The sequence below is a fragment of the Thunnus thynnus genome, chromosome 3, assembly GCF_963924715.1.
Source record: "Thunnus thynnus chromosome 3, fThuThy2.1, whole genome shotgun sequence".
NCBI lineage: Eukaryota > Metazoa > Chordata > Actinopteri > Scombriformes > Scombridae > Thunnus > Thunnus thynnus.
Window position 1 is genome coordinate 25885543 of NC_089519.1, and position 26964 is coordinate 25912506.

Consider the following 26964-nt stretch of genomic DNA (forward strand, 5'->3'; position numbering starts at 1 on the left):
TCTCCGAACCGTTAAACCTGCAGTGGGGAACTTTTGTCTCCCCCTTCTGGTAGTGAGAGTAATTACAAAAACACTGTTGACATGCTTACATCACAGGCTCCTCCGTAGCCTGCTCCATCGCTACTGTTGCTGCTGTAAAACAGCAGATTAATTGTTTTGAAAGTCACACAACCTCTGCGAAATGACTCAACTCACTGTCAGAATTTGATCCATTCAGTCCAATAACATTTGGAAAGTCTAGAAGAGCCGCATGATTAAATTATTTTATCCCCATTCAAGTTAGCAGAGAGCTAATCAGAAGTTAGGCGCTGGGCTGGTGAAAGTCTCTGGTGTGCATTCGTTCATCCAGCCGGCGCTGGAATGTCGCCACAGACACCAGATTTAAAAACCCTGTATACTGTGAACCACAGAGAGATTTATCTGGTGATAGGATTCATCAGCATTGTGTGAACTCGTTTGGCAACGGCTTGAATATAACGGATGTTCATTTATATGTTAAATTCCTGCACAATAGCTTTAAGCTCTGTGTCAATTGACACACACTGTGTGATAACAGCGATCTTGCAGTTTCATGTGTCTAATAAAATATAATCTGTAAGACTGCACAATATGAGCTTTGAGGCTTTTCAGGTTGTGCGATGAATGTCTGATGAACTGTTGTATTATGATGTGGATAGAAATTAAATATACATCATCATCAACCTTGGCCCTTTCCCCCCCAAAACTGATGCTTACAGTGTTGACCGGTGTGTTCTGTGTTACCTCCATAGACTGTATATAAAGATGGATGTATTAAGGAGAACTGGATGTGAAATAAAAATAAAAACAGTCTACCATGTTTCTGAGGGCTTTGTCATGCTTCAGTGTTTTTGGGCCCATGTGTACAAGAGTCCTTCTCCAGCACGTCTGAAACTTCCACTGACCGAGCCAGCAGACTTCCTGTTGGACTTCTCATTGAGACCATAATGACCGAAAAAAATGACTGACTTTGTAGTTCTAGAAAGAAGTTGAATGGGAGTCATTTGGAGCCAGGGACTTTTTGGAGTTGGTGACATTGCATTTAAACATCCAGCACTTCAGAGTTGACTTCAGCTTCAAGCAGTGGTAGTTACAGCTCGGTCGCTTCATGTTGTATTCCAGTTAGTTGGTTTGTTGGTCGTGGCAGCCTCATCGTGGGATTTTGGTCTTAAATTTATGAAACTGTCAGAATTGTGATGCAAACCGTCTTCAGTCACAGAAGCTGTAAATCGGTTAGTGGACACGTCTCACAGTGAACGTTTGACCGCGTCTCTCTCATGACTGTCTGCTGCGATCGTCCGGGATAACGTAAAGATACCTTTAGTCACCCAGGTCACAGGATTACTAGAAGTACTCCATCACAGATATTATCGCCCTGACGTCTTCTTTCCCCAGGCAGCTTTATACCAAATCACACCATTATTCATGTGACTCACATGACTGCCATCAGAGTCACACGTGACCTCGATGACCCTCGGGTGACATCGACATGTGAACGCCCCCAAAAAAGAGGTCACAGTGTTTGGGAAACTGCACCAATCAGGACGAATGAAGAAGCCACTTTCTGTATGTACTGGTTGAAATATTAAAAGATGCCATATTTGTGTAGATGTATCTTTAGGGCGAAAAACATTTTTTTGATGTCTCCTACATTATTTTATACATTTCTCTTTAGTTCAGCTTGATATCTTTGATAATTTATTGAGATACTGGAGTCTTGACTATAATATAAAATACACGTTTTGCGTTGGAGGTCCACGGGACTGACAATTACATGATTGAATGAACGACCCCTGCAGTTTTACCTCCTGCTGTCAGGTTCTTGATACTGAAGAGGTGGCAGTCAGGCATGAATCCCATCAAGGCAATCAAAGAGATCGAGCTGGTCTGATCTGCCTCATATACAGCCGGGTGTTATTAACTGCACCTGATTTTTTTTTTTTTTTAAAAAGAGAGAAAAGGTGAATGAATATTTCTGCTTCTAGCTTTCTTGTACAGGATTATTGTACTCGGGAATGCCTCTGACACATCTCATTACGAAACACAAGATGTGATTTGATGTGCGGCTGAGCAGTGATCAAATGCAGGAATTCATTCGAATTTTCCAATTTTACAAATGACAAATCTGGCATTTCAATAGGTTTTCATGAACTGCAGCTTTTTGTTGTTTTTTTTTGGTTTTTTTTTTCTGGTGCAAGACGAGTGAAAAGGAGAAAAAGGTCAGACTTGTCAGAGCTGGACTCTCTCTCTCTCTCTCTATCTCACACATACACACACACTCTCAGCCACAAGGGAGTGATCCCGCTGACCTTACAGCCTTAAATGTATGTGCTTATCCAGAGGGCAACCGTCAAGATTAATAGCTGACACCAACATCAGCTCATGGAGGAAACAAAGACATTTTAGACCTACAGTATGTGTGTGTGTGCAGATCAATGCTGAGCTACAATACTGTAACGCCATTCCACATTATCCAATGACAGCGATTAAGTCCTTTTTCCTTTTTATCAGTTCTCAGGCTACAACAAAGGTCCAAAATAGGATTAAGCAGAGACGTGGAACACTACCACTAATGCTACAGCCCTTTGAGAATCTGCTGGCAGTGAGAAGAGCCACAATGCTGCAGGGCAGGATTACTGAACAAAGAGATGGAGGGATATGAAATGAGGTGTGGGAGCTCCCCTCTCCACCTCTTTTATCTTGACATCCAAACCCGTTAAATGCTTCCCATACCATCAAATTCTGCTCGGTGAAAGGGAGCATCCCTCGTTTGTTTCCATCTCTCATGTCCACTGCGTTGTTTGTTTGTCGCCGGGTGAGTTAGTGCTGAGGGCAACGGCAGACGTGGTTCGCTTGAGCGGCTAGAAGCGAGAGGAACATTCATTCATCAAGAGGAAGTGCAGCGCAATCGAGGCAGTAGAGTGTAAGGTAGATAAATGGCTAATAACCTCGAGGAACGAGATGATTCATCACTTCCTAAAATTAAGTTCATTAAAGGATCGCCTGTGGAGATCTATCAGTGTCTTCTACTCCAGATAATCTTGTTTGTTACAGTGTATGAATCCTTAAAAATGTTCTGAGAACGTTTTATTTTTACAAATATAGTTAAGCTTCAGCTACTCAAGTACTGTACTTTTACAGTTTACAGGTACTTGTAGTTAACTTAATATTTTATACTTTTACTCCAAAACATTTCAGAGGGAAATATTTTACTTTTTTACTCGACGATATTTATCTGACAGATAGTTACTTTTCAAACTGTACATAAAAATCATATGAGACATTCATAAAATACAGCAGTTTGTTGGCTCCAAACATTTTTGGCTTGTGAGCTCTTCCATAAAAGCAGCATCTAGTTTCAGATGTCTGTGAGTTGTTGGCTGTTTCACCAAAGAGACGTTTTCCCTCTAAACTTCTATGAATTTAAATAGTCATTTGAGGCCCGAATAGATAAAATGATCCAATATCCCGTTAAAAAAAAACTCTTAAATATTACAGAAAACAATAAGAATGGAAAAATGTGTAAAAGAACTTTTTTTTTTTTATTCCATCCAACCCTCATTAATCATCTCATGACCCTTCAGATTTGTTTTGTGACCCTTTGGAGGGGCCCGACCCCTAGGTTGAGAGCCACTTGACTAAATGACTGAACTGTATGTAAATGAGTTCAAACTAGCTCCACATGGAGCAGCTCCAACAGTAAAATGCTGCTAATGCATTGATGCATCAGTAATTATATAATATTATATAATTATAGTCACAGGCGTCATTTTTCTCCAACATGAATACTTCTACTTTTGTATATTTAGCTGATATTATTCCTCTACTTTTACTTGTGGGATTTGAAACGCGGAAATGTCCCTTGTAACGGAGTACTTTTACATTTTGGTATTAGTACTTTTACTTGAGTAAAGGATCTGAGTACTTTCTACACCAGTGTTTTCTCTATTAACTGTTTTGTCTAAGATAAAGTTGAGCCCAAGGTAACGTCTTCAGATGTCTTTTTGTCCAACCAGTAGTTCAAAACAAAAAGATATTAAATTTAGAATGATATAAAACTGAGAAAAGCAATAAATCGTGAATGTTTGATATGTTTTCTTGAAAAATAACTGGAACAATTAATCTAATGTATTATCAATGTGTAGTCAGTGTTTCAGCTGTAACTCATAGATTAGTTGTAGCATTTTGCGTCTGCATATGAAACTAGAAACATATTTATTAACAAATATTCTGTTCCAAACAAAAAAAAGGTCTATTAATATCCTCCATGATCAGCCAGTGGAGCAGAGCTGCCGCTTACACAACACACGAGTGGAGCCTGGGAACAAACAGGCGCACAGAGTAACCTTGCCAACCAAAGTGGAAACTCCCCCACGCGTCCATTCATGTGAGGATGTACAACCCTCACTGCTTCCTCACAATGCCGTTTATACTGCGAGTGCACACTGAGCTGCGCGGCCGGGCCAGAGACGAGCCATCGCTAGGCAACAGGCGGGAGGGAATCCGCAGCGCAGCATAGACTGTTATTGCTGCTACAGTGTGCTGTGTGGGCTCATGACAGATAACGGTCTGGATATAATTGACACTGAGCGGAAAAAAAAAAAAAAATAAAACCAGAGGGTCACATTCAAATTGCTCCCCAGTCACCTCCGTAGTGCTTTAGATACAGCTGAGAACAAAAAGACGACAGCACGTTCTTCTGTTCTGGCTTCAGTGAGGCTAAAAATCGCATAAATTTAGTATTAAATGAAGGACTTAACAGCATAAATATCCCGCTGACATGTTTTCATGGAGCAGATTCATCTCTTTCAATAAAATCAGACTTCTTGATAGACAGAGATTCAAAAACATGATTCCTAATGTGAACAAATCTTTTGGCTGCCACTTCGATCTACTTTAAGTCATAGTTTTTAGGAGAAGCCAAAGAGAAATGCATAGTAAAAAACTAAAAGGAAGACAATATATACTTCTATCAAGGCTGCACAATCTTCTTATAAATGTGTTATTGGAAGATTTTTACATATTTTTAATATGAACCTAGATTTTGATATGTATCAAATTATACATACAGATAGCGATGGACAGTAACTGTAGAATATTGCTATGTATATTTGACTGTCACAGGATAAATTTTTCCGCAATATTTAAGGTTTAACTTCTTTCTTGACTCATGGCCCCGAGTTTAGGGCTGCAACTAACAATTATTTTAATAACTAATTAATCATTTAGTCTATTAAATGTCCAAAAATTGTGAAATGAGTGTGACAATAGTCAATCAAAAGTTCCCAGAGGCCACGGCGATACTTTCTAATTGCTTGGTTTGTCTGCGAAACAGTCAAAAACACAAAAATATTCAATTTATGATGATATAAACAAGACAGCAAGCCTCACTTTTAAGAAGCTAGAATCAAAAAATGTTTGGTTTTAACTTGACAAATGACTTAAATAATTATCCTGCAATGTGCTGTAAGACACAGAACTGAGGTTGTAGCTGAACTGTTGGTGTCATGAGCCTGTAAAAACTAACTTTCTACTGTATTGGGCAATTTAAATAAACTTTAAGGATCAGTACAGTGCTTTAAAATGCAGCCTTCTGCTCAAAGGGACGACACACCCGCTCGATGTGGAGAATTTAACCTGATAAACACTAACAGGTTTTGGCTCCATTATAAAATGACTCTATAGGATAAATTTGGACGATAGGATAAACCTGCACTGCGGTAAATATTAAAATTATTCCCTCGTGGATGTACATAACCAAATAATTAGCTTTATTGAACATATAAGATGCCTTCACACAGGTAACAAAAACAGACAACTGATATGCTTGAAATGAAAAAAGAAAAACCCACATTTTATTGCACTTAAGTTATAAGAAAATAAAATTCTAAGTGAATCAAACAAATACACAATCCCTTTAAGGTTTTTTCTGTCTGTTTTCTTTTTTGCCAGGCAGTTTACATGAACTGAAAAAATAAAACACCTGCAACAAATCTGATTTCTCAAACCAGATCATAAATTAAACAGATGGAGAAAACAACGAGGAGATAGAGCAAGATTGTTTTCTTTTTTTCTTTTTTAATATACAGTGTTATACCACTTTCACAGTTCAGCTTGAGTTGTGACTCTTGGAGATTGAGACGATTTTTCGTTTTGGCTACAATGTTTTCTGTTCACCTTTGTTGCCTTTGTGTTTTTATTTTTCCCACTGACAATCCATGAGGCTGCTACCACTGCAGAGCAGCCGCCCCGGTGATTTTAACTGCAACACATGTAACACTAAGACTCCTGGCAGCTCTCCCTGTCAGTTGATGCTTGTGATGGTCTCCTCTGTTGCTTCAGACATCTTTGAATGGAACAACAATCACACACGGATACGGACAGTTTCTTTCATTCACGTGTTAAAATCGATACATCTGCTAGTTTTTTTTTTTTTTCTTTGCCAGTCCACACAGCATTTGTACATTTCCCCAAAGAACAGGCTGAAAGAGCGTTGTCCCAAGGAATGTGTTTACAAGTTGCCCATTAACACGCTAACACACGCACTCATGCACGCACACACACGCACGCCAACAGTGTACATCCCCCCCTTGTTTCCTCTCTGCAGGCAATCCCGTCAGTATCTGTCGGACACGCTCCCTCCTCTCAGCCTCGTAGAGGCACGTTTGGCTCAAGTTTCAGTGGCAAAAACAGACAAAATAAAACAAAAATGTTGGATGTTATCTTTTGTCATCGTTTGTTTTTCTCTGTGTCTTAAAGTCCAAACATATAGAGTTCAATTTGGAATTTCGCCTGGGACTAAAACGTCACAGCAAGTAAAAGTTCCATCTCTTTTTTTTTTTCCCCCCATTCATCTAGCAGCATAAATACAGTTTGGCCACTGGGGGAAAACACTAAAGGGGAAGGGGCTGGAGGGGGAGCAGGGGCAATAATCCACAGCGCTTAGAGCTAAGAAACTTTACTTCCTCTCCTCACAGCACTGGCATCGAGGAAACCACCCCAGCTAAACTCTGAAAAATTCTGGACAGCATTGATGTTTATGTGGAGACGGAGCCCCAAACCCAGGTATGTAGAAAACAGAAAGGAAGAACAAACAACTCAAATGAAAAGACAAAAAAAAACCAAAAAAAAAAAACCCTTGTGACATAATGACAGCAAACCTAAACAGAGTGGGTTCTAATACTGGGATTTGTTGCTGTTGGCAACGACAAGGAAAGAAAAAAAAAAAAAAAAAAAAAAAAAACAACAACAAAAGAGAAACCCCTTTCATATGATAAACCAAAATGGTATTGAAATTCACAGTTGTGTTTGTGTGCGATATCGTCAAGAAATCAAAACTACAGGAACCGAGTGGAGAACAATAAGAACGGAAATGGAGTGACAAGAAACGAGCCTGATTACAGGCTGAACCCTTCACGTCTGGAAGCCAATCGCTTTCTCTCCTCTACATCAAGCAGCTCTTCAGGTGTAACTGTGTGTGTGTGTGTGTGTGTGTGTGTGTGTGTGTGTGGAAATTCATCTCTAAAACGTCTCCCACATTCCTCAATCGTATCCTAAGGTCAATGTTTACCACTTTGCGGTTGGCCGCTTGAGTGTATGTGTGTGTGTTTGTGGGCGCGCACTGATGGGAGGGGGGGGAGGGGGGGAAGGGAGGGGGTTGTGTGTTGGGGGGGTCTTTTAAAAAATAATATATCTCTGTACATCTCAAAATCTGTCCGGCTTGAGCGAAACCAAGTCTCTGTGCGAAGCTGCCCCCTAACCGAAAGGGTGGAGAGTCACTTCAGAAGAGTTCAGTCGTTGTCAGTCGTTCCTTCCTTCCTCTTCTTTCTCCCAGCCAATCGGGGGACAGATCGGTCGTGCGCCGCGCCCCCCTCCCCCCCTCCCCCGTTTCCAGCCCGATCCCCTCCGACTCCACCTCGTACTGGTGGTAGGGGGGGGGTCAAAAGCAGGGGCTGAACACATGTGAGGGTCTGTGGCTTTTGTCAGTAACATTTGCCCAAAAGGGGACGGGGAAGGTAATGGTAGAGGACAGGACAGCCCACTGTTGGTGGTGGTGGTTGTAGATTTGCGAGTTTGGGTGAAGAGTTCTGGGCTTTGGGGCCCTCTGGTTTCTAGGTGCCTCATCTCGCTCCCTCTCTATTCCTTCCTCTCCACGGTTTGCTGTCTTCATGCTTCCCCACTGCGTCCCCTCTCACTTCATGTCCACGTCAAAGTCCAGCACCAGCAGCTTGGTCTCCTCTGTGCCGTTGCGGCTTCCAACCGCACACACCAGCTTGGTGTTGGAGGCCCGGATGCGCCACACCACACCGCCGCTGCCACCGCTCTCCAGAGTCACCAGGTTACGGATAAACTCGCCCGTCTTCAGGTCCCACAGTTTCACCGTGCCATCGTCCGAGCTGGTGATGACAAAGTTCTTGTTGAATTGCAGGCACGTGACGGCGCTCTGGTGCTTGTGGGGACCTGAACACAAAGAAACACACACATGGGTTAGAGTTTCAAGCACATTTTAACAGCAGGGAACTTTTTCAGGTACCGTTTTTAGGAACTTTTTAGAAACCAGGGTTTAAATTAAGTTCCTGCTAGAAAAAGTCCCTTGTGTTCCAAATAATGTCAGTTTTTAAGCCACAGTCTAATTTGCATCATATTCAAGTTTTTTTTTTAGACATGGTGAAAATGTAAACAATAAAACAAACTTTTAGTTCCTGAGGCTCCTTAGTTCCAGGAACTATTTTGTCATAAAGGTTAATAGTTCTTGTCCCTGAAAAATTCTTTGTACCGCTGCACTATCTTCTCAAACACAAACCTTGAGGCTGCATTTATTTACATAGTAAGCGAGCACTGTTTGCCAGCAGAATCAAAATTAGGAGTATGGATCAGAATTCTATGTAGACTTTGAAACTAGAAGTAAAAGAGTGAGCAAGCAAAACAAAACTTTAACGTGGTGAATTCATTGCGGTTCTAAACTAAAGCAGAAAAAATAAGCAGTTCGTTGCTACTTCGGACGCAGGGGTCTTGATTTCCGAGCGTTTCTTCAGTCTCCATTTCTACCTTTGTGTCAAACATGCAGCAGCAAATTACAAAAACATGATGATGATGCTGTGTCGTTGTTGTGTTATGTGCAAAAAAAAAGAAGTTACATCTCAAAAAGGCTGTCAGTTTTCGGTCCAATTAACTTGTGGTGAAAATGCAAAGAAGAACGTGCAAAAGGGACTTCAAGTTCCTAGTAAAAATATGTCAAAAATAGGCATTTGTTATAGATAATAGTAATAGAGTGGGCAGACAAGTGGTGTAAGTGAATATGAAAAGGAAGGAGAGTAGTGGTGTAAAGACAACAGCTACAGAAAACAAAACCCTCTACAAGCCTGGAAACTAGGCTCTTTTTTTTTCCCCCTGAAGCTGTTTTGACAGTCTGGTAAGGTCTTCCTGCCGACGGGAGGCTTTACAGCGGGTTGTAGCGAGATGCCAGAGCTCTGGCCTGTCACTGTCATGGAGGCTAAGCGGCTCAGCTTCACCTACGACTGGTGTGTTTGTGTGCTGGCAGCTGGCAGGAGGCCACACAGTCGAAGCGAAGATGGCGGCTGCGCTGCCTACATCGAGGTGACTTTATTTGTGACTGTACGTGCGCCGTGACTTAAGATTTCCCTGACGGCTTGGAAAATGATATCTTAATTAAAATCAATCAGGGTGACACGAAAACACAAACAAGCACGGAATCAAGTGCTGCCAAATGAACTGCTTTACCGAGGGTTGCTATAGCAGCTATTTCATTTCAGACACGTTTAATTTTCTTTTCCGCTTTCACAAAAACCACTTGCAGAGGAAATTTGTTGAAATCTCGCCGACGACAAGCTTTCACATCTTTTTACATTTCTGATTCTGGTTAGTTCAAAGGCTGCGTTATTTACCCGAGCAGACAATACTGCTCTGCGCCAACCCCCCAACATTCCTCCCTCCTCTCCCCATTACCACAACAAAGCAGCGTGCTCCATCATTACCTATACTCTGAGGTCCTCAGCTGACAGTGGCGGCCTTGTTGTCAGCCTATTGTCTTATCAAAACACACTAATGAATAGGAGAAATTGTCCGCTGACCTAATTATATGACCTACAAAGTTCCCCGGTCTTCATCCCCTTCACTGTAGTCACTCCCTCTTCACAGAACAGACAAACATCCTCCCCCCCGGGGTCTTACCCCTCTCTCTCTCTCTCTCTCTCTTAAGGCTCACACTGGGGCATCCCTTTGTTCAGTGTGTGTGTGTACTGTGTTTGTAGGACCAGCATACGCGGTTGTAGTTTGCTAATGAGGGCATTTAGGGGTGGGGTGCTGATGGTCGCTGGTGCTATTCAGCAAAGGATTTCCAACTTCCTGTGAGGCACCAGAGCTGCTAATGGAGTTGGAACAATTCAAACAGACACAAAGGAAATGAGACTGTAATCTCTACCAGCAGGCCCACAAGGTGTCGGCTCCGTACTGCCACACACACACACACACACACACACACACACACACACACAAACACACACACACACAAACAGGTCATTAAGTACGGGTTTTAATTGGAATGTCGGTATCAAGCAAAGTCTCATCTCGTGTGCTTTTTGTTGTTGATCAAAGCTGCTGTTGTCTTGTTTCTACGCTTACAGTTACATATTTAATGTCCTATGTATTTTTTTTCAGTTTATTGTACGTCTGCATGGTTCTGCAACAGCTGAATGCAAGTAAACTGCTACACTGCAACTAGTTAGTTTCACACTAAACCTGACATTTCGCTGACCATCTCTACTTTTGCTACAATACTACTAATCAACTGTAATCAACATATTAATGCAGAGTGATATTTTACCTACTGTAGCGCATTGTTGAGGTAATATGGGCCGGAAACGCAGTGATGTATGATATCACGTTAACAAGCTAACATGATACAACGCATGTTTGTCCGTTACCTCATTAACAATTAAAAGATCTCTGTTGTATTTTAATGCTTTTTCCAAAGGTGAGGATGGATGTTTCACACATAAACATAGTCACAAATTATAAAAACATCAACAGAAGTCTCTGAAACACTTGTATCTTCGCAAAAGCCATAAACACAAACACTGTCGTTACACGTGTGAAACAGAAGAAATGACTTGAAGCGTAAAAATATGCAGACGGGCGACTGAAAAACTGTTAGAAGATGTTTCACACAGCAGATGCGACAACCTGCTGGTACGTTAGACTCACCTTGCAGTGTTTGCAGGCACTGGCCCGTCTTGATGTCCCAGATCTTGACAGTGGAGTCTGCGTTGCCTGAGACCAGGATGTTGTCTTTGAGCTCCATGCCGCTGGTGAGGGACTGATGCCCCGTTAGCGTGTGGATGCAGTTGCCCGTCTCCACGTCCCAGACCCTTATAGACGTGTCCAATGAGCCGCTCACTACGTGAATCCCATCAAACTGAAGACAGAGAGGATCGAGAGTTCAGTCCGCGGCAATATTTTGAGAAGAGAAGAAGAACTGTCACCTTAACTTGTTCAGCTGAAAGCATGAACAACTACGCAGCGGTGTTAATTTAGTTAATGAATCAACCATTTTACAGAAAGCACGTTAACGTTAATAATGACAACAGGGCTTGAGAGAAAAAAACAAGCTGATATTTGGGCCCCATTTTCATTATAATGAGGCTGAGAAAAAAACAACAACCCAGAATGCACTGCTTAATCAGAAGGGAAGCACTGTGGCCATAAAAATAGCTGTTAAGAAAACCACAAGCCTGAAGAGACACATCAAGCCTCACCACGAAGAAACTGAGGCAGGTTAATGTCTCCGTGGTAACTAAAATGACAGAAAATGGTTTTTAGCTAGACTAGATTGACTGAAACGTTCAATATATCTGAAAAGATTCAAATGTCAACAGTCTTTATTGACTAAAATGTTACTTTTTTTCTTACAGAAATAAGACTAAAATACTCAGACTTTCAGTGAACTAAAACTTGACAAGATGAGGTTTAGAAATATGATAAAAACATTTGACACTAACACTATATTTTAAAAAAAAACAGCTGACAAAATGAACACTACTCCACAGCGTACTTTGTTTCTATTAGCAAACTTAAGATTAAGCTCATTGAAATGAATGAATTTTATTGATCTGTGAAAGCTTTTCTTTTTTTGTCACCGCGTCTGGTAGTCGAGCACCGACGCTTTAAAAGCCTAACGATGCAGCGTGGTACACAAACCAATCTATCAGCGCAGTAAACAGCCTCCTCTCTGAGGGTGATGGCACCGGCCAAAGTGCACCGTCATCACACAGAGCGAGCGGGAGGACATCTTAGAGGACACAGGGATTCATGTTTTCACGCAATGAACAAACAACCCCATGCACACGTATCTGGAAAGGTTCAATATATTTAAAAAAAAAAAAAAAAAAGGAAAGTAAAGCGAGAACATTTTAGAAAAAATATTAGTGCAATCAGATTCAATTTGAAGTCTTTGAGGCTTTTTGTGTGCTACATTGACAAGGGAACAGTTTTAGCCTGAAGGAGGTTTCATATCATAGAGTGAATAAAGTTTTTGAACAGATTTTGACAGTGATGCGGCTCATTTTCCTGAAAAAAAAGACAAGCATGTTCTATGGAGAAGACTTGATCCACTCTTTAAGGGAAATATTTGTATTTTCAGTCTCTTTTTTGTCATATTTGTGGCCATACTGACTGTGTGTCAGTGTAGCTTTGCACTCCGCTGTGCAGATTTGGAAAACATGACAACTACAATACAAGATTTTATCTGTGCGAGCCTCCTAAAGCTTTCAGAATTAACATCAGCTTTACATAAATCAGTTCAAAAGCTGAGTCTTACTGGAAGTAAAGAGACAGTAGTCCCCTGCTTTGACTTTTGTAGCTAAACGTGTCAAGAATCTACGTTCTGGCAACTAACTTAACAAGACCGAAGTTGAAAAATACTGGAATTTACCTTTAAATGTAATCTTGTGACTCCTGAAAAAGTGTGTCTGAAGCTGCTCACCTGTAACGAGTAAACTCTGTTGGTGTGGCCCTGCAGCGTGTGGAGGCAGGTCTCCGTCTCGGGGTCCCACACTTTGACCATGAAGTCGTAGGCACCGCTGACCACCCGTCGCCCATCGTACTGGACGCAGCGCACGGCCGCCACGTGGCCCATGAGGACGTGTAAACACTGACCCGTCTCAATGTCCCAGACACGCAGCGTGGCGTCACGAGAGCCACTGACCACCCTGAGAGGGAACCAGACACGCAGTCAGGTATTTATAGAATAATATCACGTTGTAGGAGACGGTCAGGGCTCGGTGCCACATACATTCATTCAGTCTTTATGGTGAGCTGCGCTTTCCCCCACAGAAGGAACATCTCCCTCAAGTTATCCATTCTGTGAGATTAAACTCAATAGTCTGCACAACACTTCATTCAAACTGTGGCAGCTGCACTGACAGAATAATGAGGCAGGTATGAACATTTTCTTTTCACTCCTTTGACATCGTGTAACCTACAGTGTCAAACTCATGTTCATACTCGAATATACAAAACACCTCTTTAACTCAACTTTCAGCCCCCGAGCGGCGTCTCCTCCCAGAATGGAGAAGAAAAAATATATTATAGGTTATGGAAAGGAAACTCCCTTTAGGGAAGAATGCTTACTCAAGTTTTTTTTTTTTTAGATTATTACTGGAAGAACAGTCTTAACCAAGGATATTCTTTTAAGTTAACAAAAAAAAAGGGTCACTAATTGACACTGCCTACTGAATATCCACCAGACTCTCAACACTTCAGTAAAGACCGAGAGACTTTCCTTTAAAATTATGAAGTTATCTCTTTTAGAGTAGTTACACACCGCACATACTCTTTATTTATAAAATGCCTCACGGTGCTACGGAGATGGAAATCGCCAACATGTTATTCACTGTCTGCCTGCAGCTCAGTGCTTCCGCTGAGTGAGTAATCAAATGCTACACAAAACCTTGGTGGGCCCTAAGGCGAAAAGAGCACTTTGAGTCTCCGGAGTGTAATACTGAATGAATGAGTGAGCAGCAGTTCACTTAAGACGGCTCACAGGGTCTGTTTAATCACTATGAGACCACATGCTCACTTCAATAGAGATACTGTCCTCATAGTATTGCAGTGATGCTCTTTTTGCTTGGCAGGATCACTGTTAAGTCAGCTGCTATGATTCTAATAATAACAGAGTATGTGGAACATTAAAGGAATAGTTTGACATTTGGAAGAAATGTGCTTATTGGCTTTCTTGCAGAGTCAAATGAGAAGAATTCATCTTTCATCATTTCATTTGCTGACTAATTTTCCGTCAATCAGCTAATTATTTCAGCTCTAGATTTATTGACTCAATATACATCATGTCAGAAGCACTGATGTGCAATAAACACTCTTGTTTTTTTCCCCCCCAACAGTTTACCGCAGGCGTGATAATAAGGCTCACTGATGAGATTGCTCCATACCTTTTCTCATGTAGGTGCATGCAGCGCACTGTTGAGGTATGCCCATAGAGGGTGTGGATACATTCTCCTGTCTCTGCGTTCCAGACCTTGAGTGTGCGATCAGTGGAGCCGCTGATAATAATGTTGTCCCGCATCTGGGATGACCACACGCCGCCCGTGTGGCCCACCAGCGTCCGCAGACACTGCAAAACATCATAGAAGAAAGAAAGAAAAGTCTTCATCAGTACACTAACTCAATGCTACTGCAGGTTTTTGGACATAAGGAGAAAGAAAGAAAGAAAAAAAAAAGTTTCAAAGACATTCAGGGTGATTTTATTCATACATATCAAAATTGAGTTTAAGAGCTCGCATATAAAATCACATTTGGGGATTTTTTTGCCTATATGACCTATTGCCTTCAGGGGGAAAAAAAGACAAGTTAAATGAAATTTCTTTGACCTTTTTAGGTGAAAGTACAACTCAGTCATTCCAAACCTGCTGCTACTGTACTGGGACAAAATCTTTCTCTGAGCTCTCCCCAGACTTTTATAATTGCTTTTGCTTATCTGTTGGAAAAAAAAAAAAGACGACTATTCATTCTGTTTGCAGAAAGGGTTGACAACTGTCTTCAATAAAGAAATGCACCCATTCCTCCTCATTAGGGATGGTAGATTAGCTATTGATTACGGCAGTTATGGAAATCTTTCTGATCAATTGAATTTGCGTCTCCACAGTTTGTCTCATTTGTCCCCTCGATTTAATTATCCTGAATGCATTAAATGTGAATCCTTTGGGGGAGAAGAAACGAGTCGACTGTGGAAGCGGTTACGTCAGGTTCAGAGTGGAGCGTGTCGTTGAAGTGTATAACATGTGACCCCCTGACTGCAGCTGATAAGCCGCCGAGCAGTGAGTGGTGGTGGCGCAGGGCGAGAGGGTTTTATTGCAAGCGAGTGACAGAGGAAGATGACGCTGCAGCCAGTCCTTCCTCCCTCTCTGCCCTGTGATAAAGAGAATCACTTCATTAACTGTGGGCCAATGTGACGTGACCTTACAATCAACCTCACTACAGTGTTAAAAGTCTCTCTTGGTTTTTTTTTTTACAGCAGTGAACAGAAGAATAAAGCAGTTTGACTACATCTGACTTCTGTTTATTGTACATTAAAAATAAGGGAGGTTCTGTTTGCTTATGACTTCAGAGACCCATCAAAATACTTATTAAGTCTCTAATTACCACCACTGAAGTGTATTTTCTATTTTCATTTTATTTGATCTCATTTGTATTATCATTATCATCATCATCATGTGGGTTTTATTTCCCATTTTATGTTTTTTAACATTTATTTATTTTAATGTTTTTATGTTCTTTTTTCTTGTGAAACACTTGGTGCATGTAATTTCTTTTGTTGAGCTGTATTTCTTGTAGGAAAGGTGCAATACAAATAAAGTGATTATTATTATTATTAAAAATATGTCACAAACATGGTTCATTTGTGGAGTGGAGTCAGGATAATTTAAAGATGTTCTGACTTTTATAAACATCTACATTTGTGATAAATTATCTGCTGCTTAACTACAGGCCTGCAGTTTATAGTAATGATACTCTCAAGGATGCGAGATTTTTCTAGTGAATCAAAGCCAGCGGTTGACGTTCCAAGAACAAGAATTGCAGTGTGTGATTAGAGCCTACTCAAACACTGCGTGGGAAGAGAGAATATCTGAAATGAAGGGCTTAGGCGTCTTTATCTGCCTGTGAAACATAAAATAACAACAGGCATAAAATAACAGTGCGCCTGAGAGTGAAAGAAGATTAACATTCTTTAATGAACCTGTGAAGGACCTTTTCTGAACACATGAGGGTTTTATACAATGCTTTACATTTGCATTGTATTTCCTCTTAGTTTAAATAAAATAAAAAATAAAAAAAAACAATGTGGGAGTATCTGGTATAGCAGCCAAGAGCTCCAGACAATCAAGGACATTATATACTGTAGTTTTTCCTACATGTCCCTCGACATTAGCAGGAAATATTAGAAAATAAGGGCCAACGGAGCTTTGCAAGAGTTAACATAAACAACCTCAGGTCAAGCCATCAGATTGTGATAGACTCTCACTGCATGATTGAAAGATTACCCAGCCTACACTTCTTTCTTCAGTATGTTTAACAGTTTTGCTTTACTCAAAGGGGGACATAACATGCTTTTTTTTTTGTGATTTTCTGTCACTTTTTATGATGTTGGATGCCGATGTTAGCCTGCTCTGAATGCTCCGTTTGCAAAAGTTACCTCTACTTCCACCTCAAACTGACACCAGATTGTTCACACATGGCCACGAACAGCCATCCGCTCTGTCGCCTTTGTCGTGAGGTTGTTCCACAGATTGTTCACGTTGTCTGCTCGCATATTTTGGATCAGGCTCCGAGTTGAAAAGCAAGAAAAAGAAGTGAAACTAACACTGTTTCAGCTGTCACCGGATGTTACAAGAACTTGCATGTGTTTCTACTTGGCTGACAGGCATCTATTTACCACACCTCAAATGTAGATCCAGTCAACAATTTCTACACAGTGAGAGTGGAGATATATGCTACATAAATGGTGAAACACCCAAAAACATTAGGACAGTCTTCCTGTTTGGCTTTCTCAGAACAGCAGCTGCTGTAATGTGTGATAATGTACTCTGAGGTGTCCTGATGTACGAAGTAATGATCTTGGCAGAGGTAAAAATCTTCGCTGCTGCCTCCTCTTTCATTTTCTGTTTTGGTCAATTTTGCCAACTGAGCCACCACAACGCCCGATATGAAAGTGCTTCTCTTGGCATGATTTTCCCTGCAACTGCAAAAACTGACCGTGGGGGGTTAAAACAGAAAAACGCTGGTGGAATAAAAGGAGGAAAAATGAAACCGGTGAAAGCTCGATTCCACTGGGCACGGCTGCATCATGTTACGGTTGTGATGGGGCAGCTGTACAAGTTAGCGTTTGACTCTTTTTTTCCCCCCTCAATACAATATTCCTATTATCCACAGTTCAAAAAAACAATCTCAAAAGTGAGTATCCATGCAGCTAAAGCATCAGGCAGAGGACACCTCTCCCCGGATATGACAGCAGTCCACAGGTCTGCCATCTTAGATCTGGCTGACAGCTAAGGCTGCTGCTGACAGGCACCACCAAGGACATGCGCTGCTCTGTTAAGCACCAGACAGCCACCTTTGAAACAATGAGTTGTGTGCGGCTGTTTGCGCACCTGGACGGGAGACTGACATCTTTCACTCAAACTGGAGGACATGCAAAGACAAAGGTCCATCAGATAAAGACAGCTCCTTAAATGTTGACCGAGCTGCGGCTTCTTCAGCGGGAAAACAAAGCGAGCTTCGACAGACGCTCTAATATCACTTTAATTTTAAACTATTGTGTCTCTTCGATCTCTGATGCAATGTTTTCACCACAATCAAATCCCCCATTGTCTTACATGATTGCTAAGCAACGGCCCAGTTCTTTCAGAGGTGGAGGTGTGGAAAGCATTTACATATAATGTGCTCATATAATAATTCCCTGATTGCCTCACAGCAAGAGTTCAATTCACTTCGCTTTTATATAACGAGATAAATCAACAGCAAGACAAAACTGGCAGCAAACTTGAAAAGCTGCTGCAGTCTTGCCAAAGTTTCAACAATACTCCCAGAGTATCTGATGAATATTTAATTTTGAAAATTAAGCCAACCTAAAAACCTTAAAAAATTTGAATTTCAGACTTGTGAGTTGTCAAGATGGGATATTTTGCATCCCAAGCTCTTGGCCAAAAAAAAAGACATTGGCTAAATGACTTAACAATTAATAGAAACATCAGTTTATGATTTTATCAGCATGAAATCTGCTGCAGCATTTAGAGATGGGTTGGGGATTCTGTGGGTGGAGAGTAATATGAAAATATTTTGAAGCTGAAAAGTGATGTAACACCACTTGATTCACCCCGCACTGTCCCATCACAGGGGAATCCTTATGACAAGCTCTGAATTGTGGAGGCTGAACAGAAGGTTTCTGAGGAAGGAGAAGCACAAGTGGCGGAGAAGACGTGTTAACGCTAACCCTACCTCTGGCACAGTTTGCCTACGCTGGCCACCGGTTTCTTTTTCCGTCCAACCAATTTAAATCCTCTAAAAATCGCCGGAGGTGCATTTCAAATCTCTCCTCTGAAGAAAAAAAAAAAAACAGAAGTAACCGCTGATCTCTAAGAGCATGAGCCTATTTACCCTTGTAATCTATAATCGTCCACCAAACTCATTACTGATTTGCACGACTGCTTTGTTTGATGAATGAAAAGCGACTCGAAATCAAAGTATACTATCTTTTCGGAGCACATGGGTGAAGGAACAAAGAAAAGTCAACCGCATCTTCTGTCTAATGGCATCAGACTTCAAAAGACTGATCATCTCATCTACGTTAATCATTGTGCTGCTGTGTCTTATTGATCCAATTCTGAGTAAGAGCCAAGTTCTGATGTTGGCGGTTGAGCTGTGGAAGAGTACCCTGAGCTTTCATTCATGACGTTGGGGATTTATGTGAGAGGTAAAAAGACATACCAAGGTCAAACCCGTCACTTTTATAAAGAAGGTTATGGAGTAGATATTTTTCTACCATCTCGGAGGACATGAGAAGAGGAATGGATATTGGTATGTGGGATTGGGAGCCACAAGAGGCTTTCATCACAACGGTGCAACGCCTCAAGATCACTGATAGCCACTTTACAGGTCTGCGTCTGATGGGGGACGAGTTCCCTGCGAGGAAAACGTCGCAATCAAGTCCTCAAACAAGCTGGCAAAGACTATAAAGAATGTTGACACCGGGGAGGAAAAATAAAGGCAGGTGCTGGTAACCCTATTGTATTTTTACCTTAAAGTTTTACTGGCATCGACAGCTACTTCACCTGAAATGGTCGACTGGGCTTAATTGGCCATTGCTCTCCGGCGAGGGATTCTCTCTCTGGTGTTGAGAGTTAAGGAAGCAAAGAGATGAAATCCACAGAGGGGATGTGTGCACTGAATACAGCACCCAAACAGAAACAGGATTTAGGCTCATCTCTTCTTCATGATGTAAACAATTCTGAAGCAGATTAGCGTTGTCGAAACCACGGACAATAACGCCGTTTGTCTGTGACGTCGGTCTGAATGCAGGGTGGTTTTCACAAAAGCACTTGAGCCTGCTGACGACGTGACTCATCACAGATGTTCTGACTTCCAACATCAACACGAAGCCGCAGCAGCTGTAACTCAACAACCTGTCATCTCGATATTAGTTATTGGGTGCAGGAGAGCCAATTTGTGCTACATGCCTATTGGGTGACCTTGGCGAGATCTGTTCAGATCAGCAAATGCTGTGACTGATATGCGTGTAATCACCACTTGGCTGAATGCCAACTTTACTATCTTTTAGAGCGAGTCTTTGCAGCAGTGAAAAGCGAGCTCTCTGGTCAAACAGAAAAAGAGAAACCTACTGCAGTGTGATCGTGCAGTATATCAATTTATCTAAAAGCTTTTCTTTGAATGTGTTTTTATTGTTCTGTGGTCCCAACCTCATCTCATATATCCGCTTAGTAGAAGTGAAAAGAAATATGCAATAAGAGTACAGAGGATTTTTTAGTGAAAGCTCTACTGAAAATGGTCTCCAACACCGTGTCATGAAAGTACAGTGACTTATGACAATCTCTGAACCTCCCTCCAACACCACAGTACAACCGCTGCCTTTCTTTTTAATACACAGCGTAAAGCTGCAGCACAACGCCTGTGTGGCTGCGCCGGCTTCGGCTATGAATACTAACACTGCTTGCGGACATGTGCTGTGTAACAAGTCTGCAAAATGGCTAAAGGTAAGAGGAAAGAATAGACTGAGAATGCCAGGATGTTTTTTTTTATGCGACAGAGCGAATGTTACCGATCACTAATCATCGGATTAGTGAGAGCAGTGAAGCTATAAACAGATGTTAGGCAGCTGTTAATATTTCTCTGTGCACCTTCTTTTACAACATGCTACAAATGAACACAGGAAGTCCTTGTTATAACCATTAGGCTAGATAACTGTCTCCTTCACTTCCCGATCAATAAGGCTAAAAAATTCATACTTATTAAACTTGAAACTCGCGCAGGAAGTCTACAGTCCATTAAGATTTGACTAAACGACAGCAACAAGCATGCAGAAGAAAACAAAGCTGTTAAGACTGGAGGAGAAAGGAGGGAGACAAAAAGTAGTTAACGCTTACCTTTCCCGTGATAGCCGACCAGACTTTAAGCGTGTTGTCGTCAGAGCCGCTGACGATGCGGTTGCCACAAAACTGGAGGCAGGTGATCACGTGGTCGTCGTGACCTTTCAGCACCTTAGTGATGGGGGCAGATACGGAGAGATGCAATGAGACAGACGTGGAGGAAGAGGGGAAATAGAAGGATTGATGTACAATGACAAAGCAAAAGCCAAGAACTGAGGCTGACAATGACAAGCCTCTGGTGCTTTGTACATCAAAGTGAAAAAGAGATAAGAGGAAAATGTCATCAAGTGCTGCAGGTGTACACAGCTCTTTAGGCAGAGCTGTATGCTGTGTGTATGTGTATGTGTATGTGTATGTGTGTGTGTGTGTTTAATCTCTGCTGGCTAATACTGGGTCACAGGACTGCTAGCTCAGCAAACGACAAAGCACACTGCATATGCAAAGGAGAATGAAGAGCACAGTAACCAAATTTACATCAGTGGTTGCCCCCGAATGACCTGTAGCTGTTTCAAAAGTGTTCAAGGCCCGTTAAGAATCTGCTCTTGCATGCAAGTCATGCTTGATGGGAAACTTCTGAACAGGCAAAAGACAAACGGAGTCTTTAGATTAAAGGAGAATAAGATCATCCTTCGCTCAATTATCATTCAGCATGAATACTGCGCAGCACGGACCTGACCTATCACTAACTTTCCACCAACTCCACACTTTAAACCCTTATTGAACCGTCTTTCTCTGACTCAAAGACATGTGATATCAGATCTATAAGATCAGTGAGGAGTTTGAAGTTAGAAGGCAAATGCTACCTTGGGTGATTTGAGGTCCCCTCTCCTCCAGTTAGTGTCTATTCTGTGCTGCCTGATGTAGGCACTCTTCCAGGGGCTGTGAGTGAAGCCGGGCTTGACGATTTTCCTCTTCTTGAGGGGCAAAGGCTCATCAATGCCTGTTAGAAGAGAGAAGGAAGCTGATTGGACTAACAGGGCGGATGTTCTTGCTCTAAAAAGTTTATTTCAAAACAGGTAAACCATAACTTTAAGCACAGCGGTAGCTCCAGACTAGGCCCGCTGGGTGACTGTATGTTGTCCCTGTGCATCTGTTACAGAGACTTTAGACTCACCCTCTTCCCTGCATTTCTCCCTCCACAGCAGGTTGTCTTCTGCCAGGATGCGCCAGTAGCGACACGTCTGCGCTGCTTGGAGGAGGTCCTTCGGTTCCAGGAATGACAGCACATACAAAGCCAGCTGTTGAAAGACAAGGACGAGGAATGTGACAGGTGTAAATGGAAAAATAAGACACACTGATGACCTATTATCTACTACAGCGGGTGTATAAAACACTACAAACACTTCATGAAAGAGGACTACATTTGAAATAACTCTATCACAATAGAAAATAAAACACACTTGTCAAACAAACTGTGCAACAACATGAATCTGACAAGGCTACACAATAGCATTACCGCAGCATCAAATCAACATTTCTTTAGAAAGCCTAACAAAAAATATAGACAATAGGAGCTTCTCACTGCAGATAATAATGTCCGGACTGCAGTTTATTAAGCCAAAGCACGCAAATAAAGATACAAAACCTGGTATAATGAGCTCAAATCTGGACCCATGAGCGATGGAAAAAAAAAAAACACTGCTGTGGCAAAGTGATTGCTCTGCATCATCATATAAAGGGTAAGGATTATGAGTTCAGTTTAGGGGATGAGGTGTAACCCATTGTGCAAATATTGTTCTTTCATTATATTACAATAATCTGAGAAGATAATGACCCACAGCAAACTGTGTGACAAATTGACAGTGTGGTTTTATGAACACCAGGATGGAGTCAAATGACAGAGCTGAACATCCTTTATGAAAAGTTCTGGGGTGTGAATTGATTTGTGAAACGATTCGGGAACCTCTTCCTGTCTAATATCTGTTCAAGACTGATGTGACTACAGCCAAAGGACGACTGAGGTCATTAGTTTGCATTCATAAGGATTTAGTGTTGATCTGACCCTGAAGGTTTTCAGGTGTTACAGTTAAGTTAAAGTTTATTTCGAACCACTTGCCCCAGACAGGACCGCTCACAAACCCCCGACATGCATCAATTACCTGAAAGCCTGTCTAAGCCGGTAGTCATTACCTGGCCTGAGGATTTTTCTTAAGTTTTATGAATGGACCGAGAGTCGGTGATTGCTTTTTAAAACCTGACACACAATCCTCTGCAGAATCTGTTCATAGTTTCAATTTCAACTGTATCTTTAGTGCGGCCCCCCTGGGATCGTCCTGTTAAAATTACTTGACAGCACCACCCAATATATTTCCAGCAGCTCTGGCAGAAAGGAGAGATGGGTTTGTCAGAAGATGTCAGAAGGAACAAGACATAAGAAACTGCAAAAGGGAAAACAAAAAGAAAGGAGGGGTCGTGTCCTATTGAGAACGTACATGATGCTGTTTGTATATTTTGGCTTTGGAGCAAATGATGCCAACACCTTGAAATGTTGCATCCTATTGCTTCACTCTCTACTCCGCCACCCCCCCCTCTTAATCCCAACACCTGTCAGACACTGACAAGGTGTTAAAAGTATTTGATCAGCTACACCAGATGCGGTGGATTGAGGCAGTTTTGTAAGAGTCCCTTATGTGATCTTATCATCAAGGTGGCACTTCAGATTGTTTGTATTGTCATTTATGATGCAGAGTAAGAACAAGACACCCACTATGGCTGCTGTTTGTTACGAATGATGTGAGGAAAGACTATGACAGGATTAGGGCTGGAGAGGAAGCCCTTTCTCTGTCAGGTATGTTCATTCAAGAACAATCTCTACCGCAAAGGATGCCCGTAGGAGGAAGGAGGAGGAGGAGGATGAGGGCTAGAGAGGAAGTTGTGGATTGATTACAAAGACGGAGGATTCAGGAACTCACCTCTTTGGGCAGCAGGGAGATGAAGTCGCGCTGAAACTGCGGCTCAATCACCTGCATCATATGCTTGACTTGTGTGGGCTCACAGCTGTCAATCAACTCATCCAGCGCCAGCAGCTTCTCTGGGCCAGTCCAGCTCTGGAACGAACAGCACAGAGGACATGAGTTATAAAAAAAAAAAGGGCTTTAGTTTGACTAGAGGTGGTAGCATCAATCATAGCTGGTATAAAGTGGCAGCAGGCGTCAATGGACAAAGAGCTCCATGGGTTGACAGTTATGTAAGATACTGATATCATAAACCTTTATGAGAGCTCAACACTGACATCCTTCAGCTTTTGGAATTAAATTTATGCATCTTGTTGGTGGGAACCAGCAACAACAACAACAACATCAACGACGCAGCATTTCAAACAATACTTTTCAGAAGCACAACATCCACTTAATTTTTCATTTCAAACTAGAGCTGCAACTAACAATTATGTTCATTATCAATTCATCTGTTGATTCTTTTCTCAATGAATCTGTTGTTTGGGCTATAAAATGTCAAATAAACGGTGAAAAATGACGATCACAGTTTCCAAAAGTCTTCCAATATCTTCTTTTGTCCTGACCAGCAGTCCACAAGCAAAAGATATTTAATTTACTATCATAGAGGACTAAAGAAACCAGAACAATTATCAAAATAGTTGGGGATTAACCGACTAATCGTTGCAGCGCTATTTCAAACCACATGTAATATCCCTGTAAGGATTTACAAAGTATTTAACTGGGTTTAGTGACTTTGCAGTGACCTTAAAATACTTTCAATTCTTTTGCATAATCTCTAACATCACTGTAAGACGCTAAAATATTCCTATAGTGACTTAAGCCCCTCTGGAACTCAGTACATGCATTCAAAATAGTGACTTATGCGACTTTTTGAAGTTTATCTGCCAAATCATATAGCAGCATATTTTCTGCTGTGGCTGCTCTGTGAGACTTCTTCTCATGTGGTATCAGCATAACATTATAACATGATAGAGACTGTTTGATTTGTATAGTAGTGTATCCTGCTGGCTTTTATTGCAGTTCATTTCATTACAGTCTGTACTCTTCTCTCTGTAATGTCCTTTTCCAGCAGCTCTCAAAGTAAAAAAGGAAGAAATACTTTTTCACAGGTGGCAATGCACTAGTTGAGCAGTGTCACCAGATTATTCATAACACATCCACATCTGGGTTGCACCACCCAGTGCAGCTGTAACATACAGTGCTAAGTGGAAACTTAACACTTGGGCGTTACAGGCTGATTGTGCAAGTTGACCACAGTCACACAAGAGGCCTATGTGTGCTTATATAAGCTTGTTTTTTTTGCAAGTTTGTTGAACATACTTTTATTGGAGCGCCTTGGAAAAATCCTTCCTTGTGTAGTTTGTCTGTAACACGTTAATGTTCCCTACGTGCCCTCTGTGCAGCACAGACTTGCTCGAGGCACCTGCCTATTTCTAGCAGCCAAAACATGAGTTTGAACATCAGGAAGTAGACTATCAACAATCTTATTAGAAGTCTGAGGTTTTTTTTTTTTCCTCTTGCTTGATAACTCAATTGTATAAGCTGGCTGCTGAATAGCACTAGATGTTGGACCCAACAGCCGCAGTTGTTTTCCTCTGTGCAGCGCTGAAATCTAACAATGATTACAGACTAGAGCGCTGAATGGAAAATCTGGCAGACGCAAACTACCTGTAATTTGGCAGCTAAAAGCTTTAGCCAGAGGTGCTGGCTCTGGAGGTAATCAGGGGGTTCAGAGAACTCCTCCCTATCACAGGGAGGACCACGCAACAGCTACTCATGTGTTACATCAATTTTCTGCCGAAAATTATTTGTACTTTTGTTCAAACAGCTTCGTAAACACCACAGGTTCACAATTCCCTACCTGAGATGGAAATTGTCTGCTTACTCTACAAAAAAATCCCTCCAGCAAACAAATACACATTTATAAATGTAGCTGCCAATTTTTCAATATTAAATTTGTGTTTGAATGTTTTCTTCTCTCTATGTTGGTACAAGTTTAAACAATTGTACTTGCAAAAATGGAGAATAGTGAAAATTAAGGTCTTTAAAAGTTCAAGACTTTTAATTGATAGTTGATAAAAATGAAGTTTATTACTTTGTAAACCAATTTCCTCGTCAGTCTACCACGTCTGCCTCAACTTCAGTTAAGTGATTTCCTTTTTTTTTTTGTTAATGACTATCAATAAACCTGAGAATGGCTGTGACAAAAACCAGAAGGTAACGTGTGATCACAGAATTGCTGCTTCAATCAGGAAATTCAGGCCAACTTACTGATGCTCAAGAGATACTCTTTTGATCAACTAATCATTAAGATAGGGGCTGCTGATAAAACTTCAGACATTCAGGGAAACTAAATATCTGCTGAAAAAAGTCCTACTTTATTTCATACATCTGAGAATGAATTCTTCAGCCCTCAAAACGACTGCAACCAGACCACAGATTTCTGTGGTTTCTTTAAGCTACAAAGACATTTAAGAGACGAATAATAAATCTTTAAGGCAAGTAATAATAATGACTGGATGTGCCAGTATGAAATATTTTATCGAGATGCATTTTAATTTAACGAAACTTATGTAATCAAAGCAGATGACACTGCATGTCGGTTATATTATGTAATATGGGACTTTTCCATGACCATGTTTCAACTTGTCTTTTTAACGGTGAAGTCCAAATAACAGCACAGCTGTGCTTTCAGTAGTTGCTTCACCTCTACTGTGAGCTACAGGCTAGGACTGGACTGGGGAATGTACAGAATGTAGTTTCGAGGTTCACCTGCTTTTAGACCGAGCTGTCAGATTAAAGACAGTAGAGTCTGGCAGGTCAGCCTGAGGGCTAATATATGTAAAGTAAACACAGAGGTGTCACAGGATGGCTAAGCTATTCCACCATAATTAGTTTAATCTCTCGTAGGTAATGAAATCCATGGCATCCTATTATATAGGAATTCAGAGAGACCCCATCAAGGCCAATATGTTTAAATGACATCTTATTTCCATTAAGTTTGGAATTATTAGAGCTGAAGTTGAGAATGAAAGAGAGATGGCTTCATCATGTTGCAGCAGCATAGACACTGATAATAAGAGGCTATTTTAAATAAAAATAGGGTAAAAGATTATATGTAAAAATGTGTTAAGTATCTCCTTAATCTTATATCAAAGGGTCTCATCACTGAAGTGGTTGAATATTAGATAAAAGGGGGTCAACAACAGGCTAAAGTGATCCTGCAGTACCTTATACCTCTCTATAACAGAAGACAACATCTGTTTAACTTTACATACAGACCGTAAGTCTACAGTAAC

At 41.3% G+C, this 26964-nt stretch overlaps 1 protein-coding gene and 1 long non-coding RNA gene across 6 annotated transcripts in view; one reads left to right on the plus strand and one right to left on the minus strand.

Moving 5' to 3' along the window:
• Positions 1–21936, plus strand: part of LOC137179920 (uncharacterized) — a 145346-nt gene extending 123410 nt beyond the window's left edge. For all 3 annotated transcript variants that reach the window (XR_010927888.1, XR_010927887.1, XR_010927891.1), the window contains 2 exons: positions 6996–7083; positions 21851–21936. This is a non-coding gene — a long non-coding RNA (uncharacterized lncRNA). The remainder of the gene's footprint in view (positions 1–6995; positions 7084–21850) is intronic.
• Positions 5769–26964, minus strand: part of fbxw7 (F-box and WD repeat domain containing 7) — a 126426-nt gene continuing 105230 nt past the window's right edge. For all 3 annotated transcript variants that reach the window (XM_067584989.1, XM_067584990.1, XM_067584991.1), the window contains 8 exons: positions 23621–23755; positions 21823–21946; positions 21512–21648; positions 20706–20819; positions 14481–14662; positions 13019–13244; positions 11242–11452; positions 5769–8478 (listed from right to left, as the gene is read on the minus strand). In XM_067584989.1, coding sequence (XP_067441090.1) covers positions 8210–8478; positions 11242–11452; positions 13019–13244; positions 14481–14662; positions 20706–20819; positions 21512–21648; positions 21823–21946; positions 23621–23755 — 1398 coding nt within the window. In that variant the 3' untranslated portion in view covers positions 5769–8209. The remainder of the gene's footprint in view (positions 8479–11241; positions 11453–13018; positions 13245–14480; positions 14663–20705; positions 20820–21511; positions 21649–21822; positions 21947–23620; positions 23756–26964) is intronic.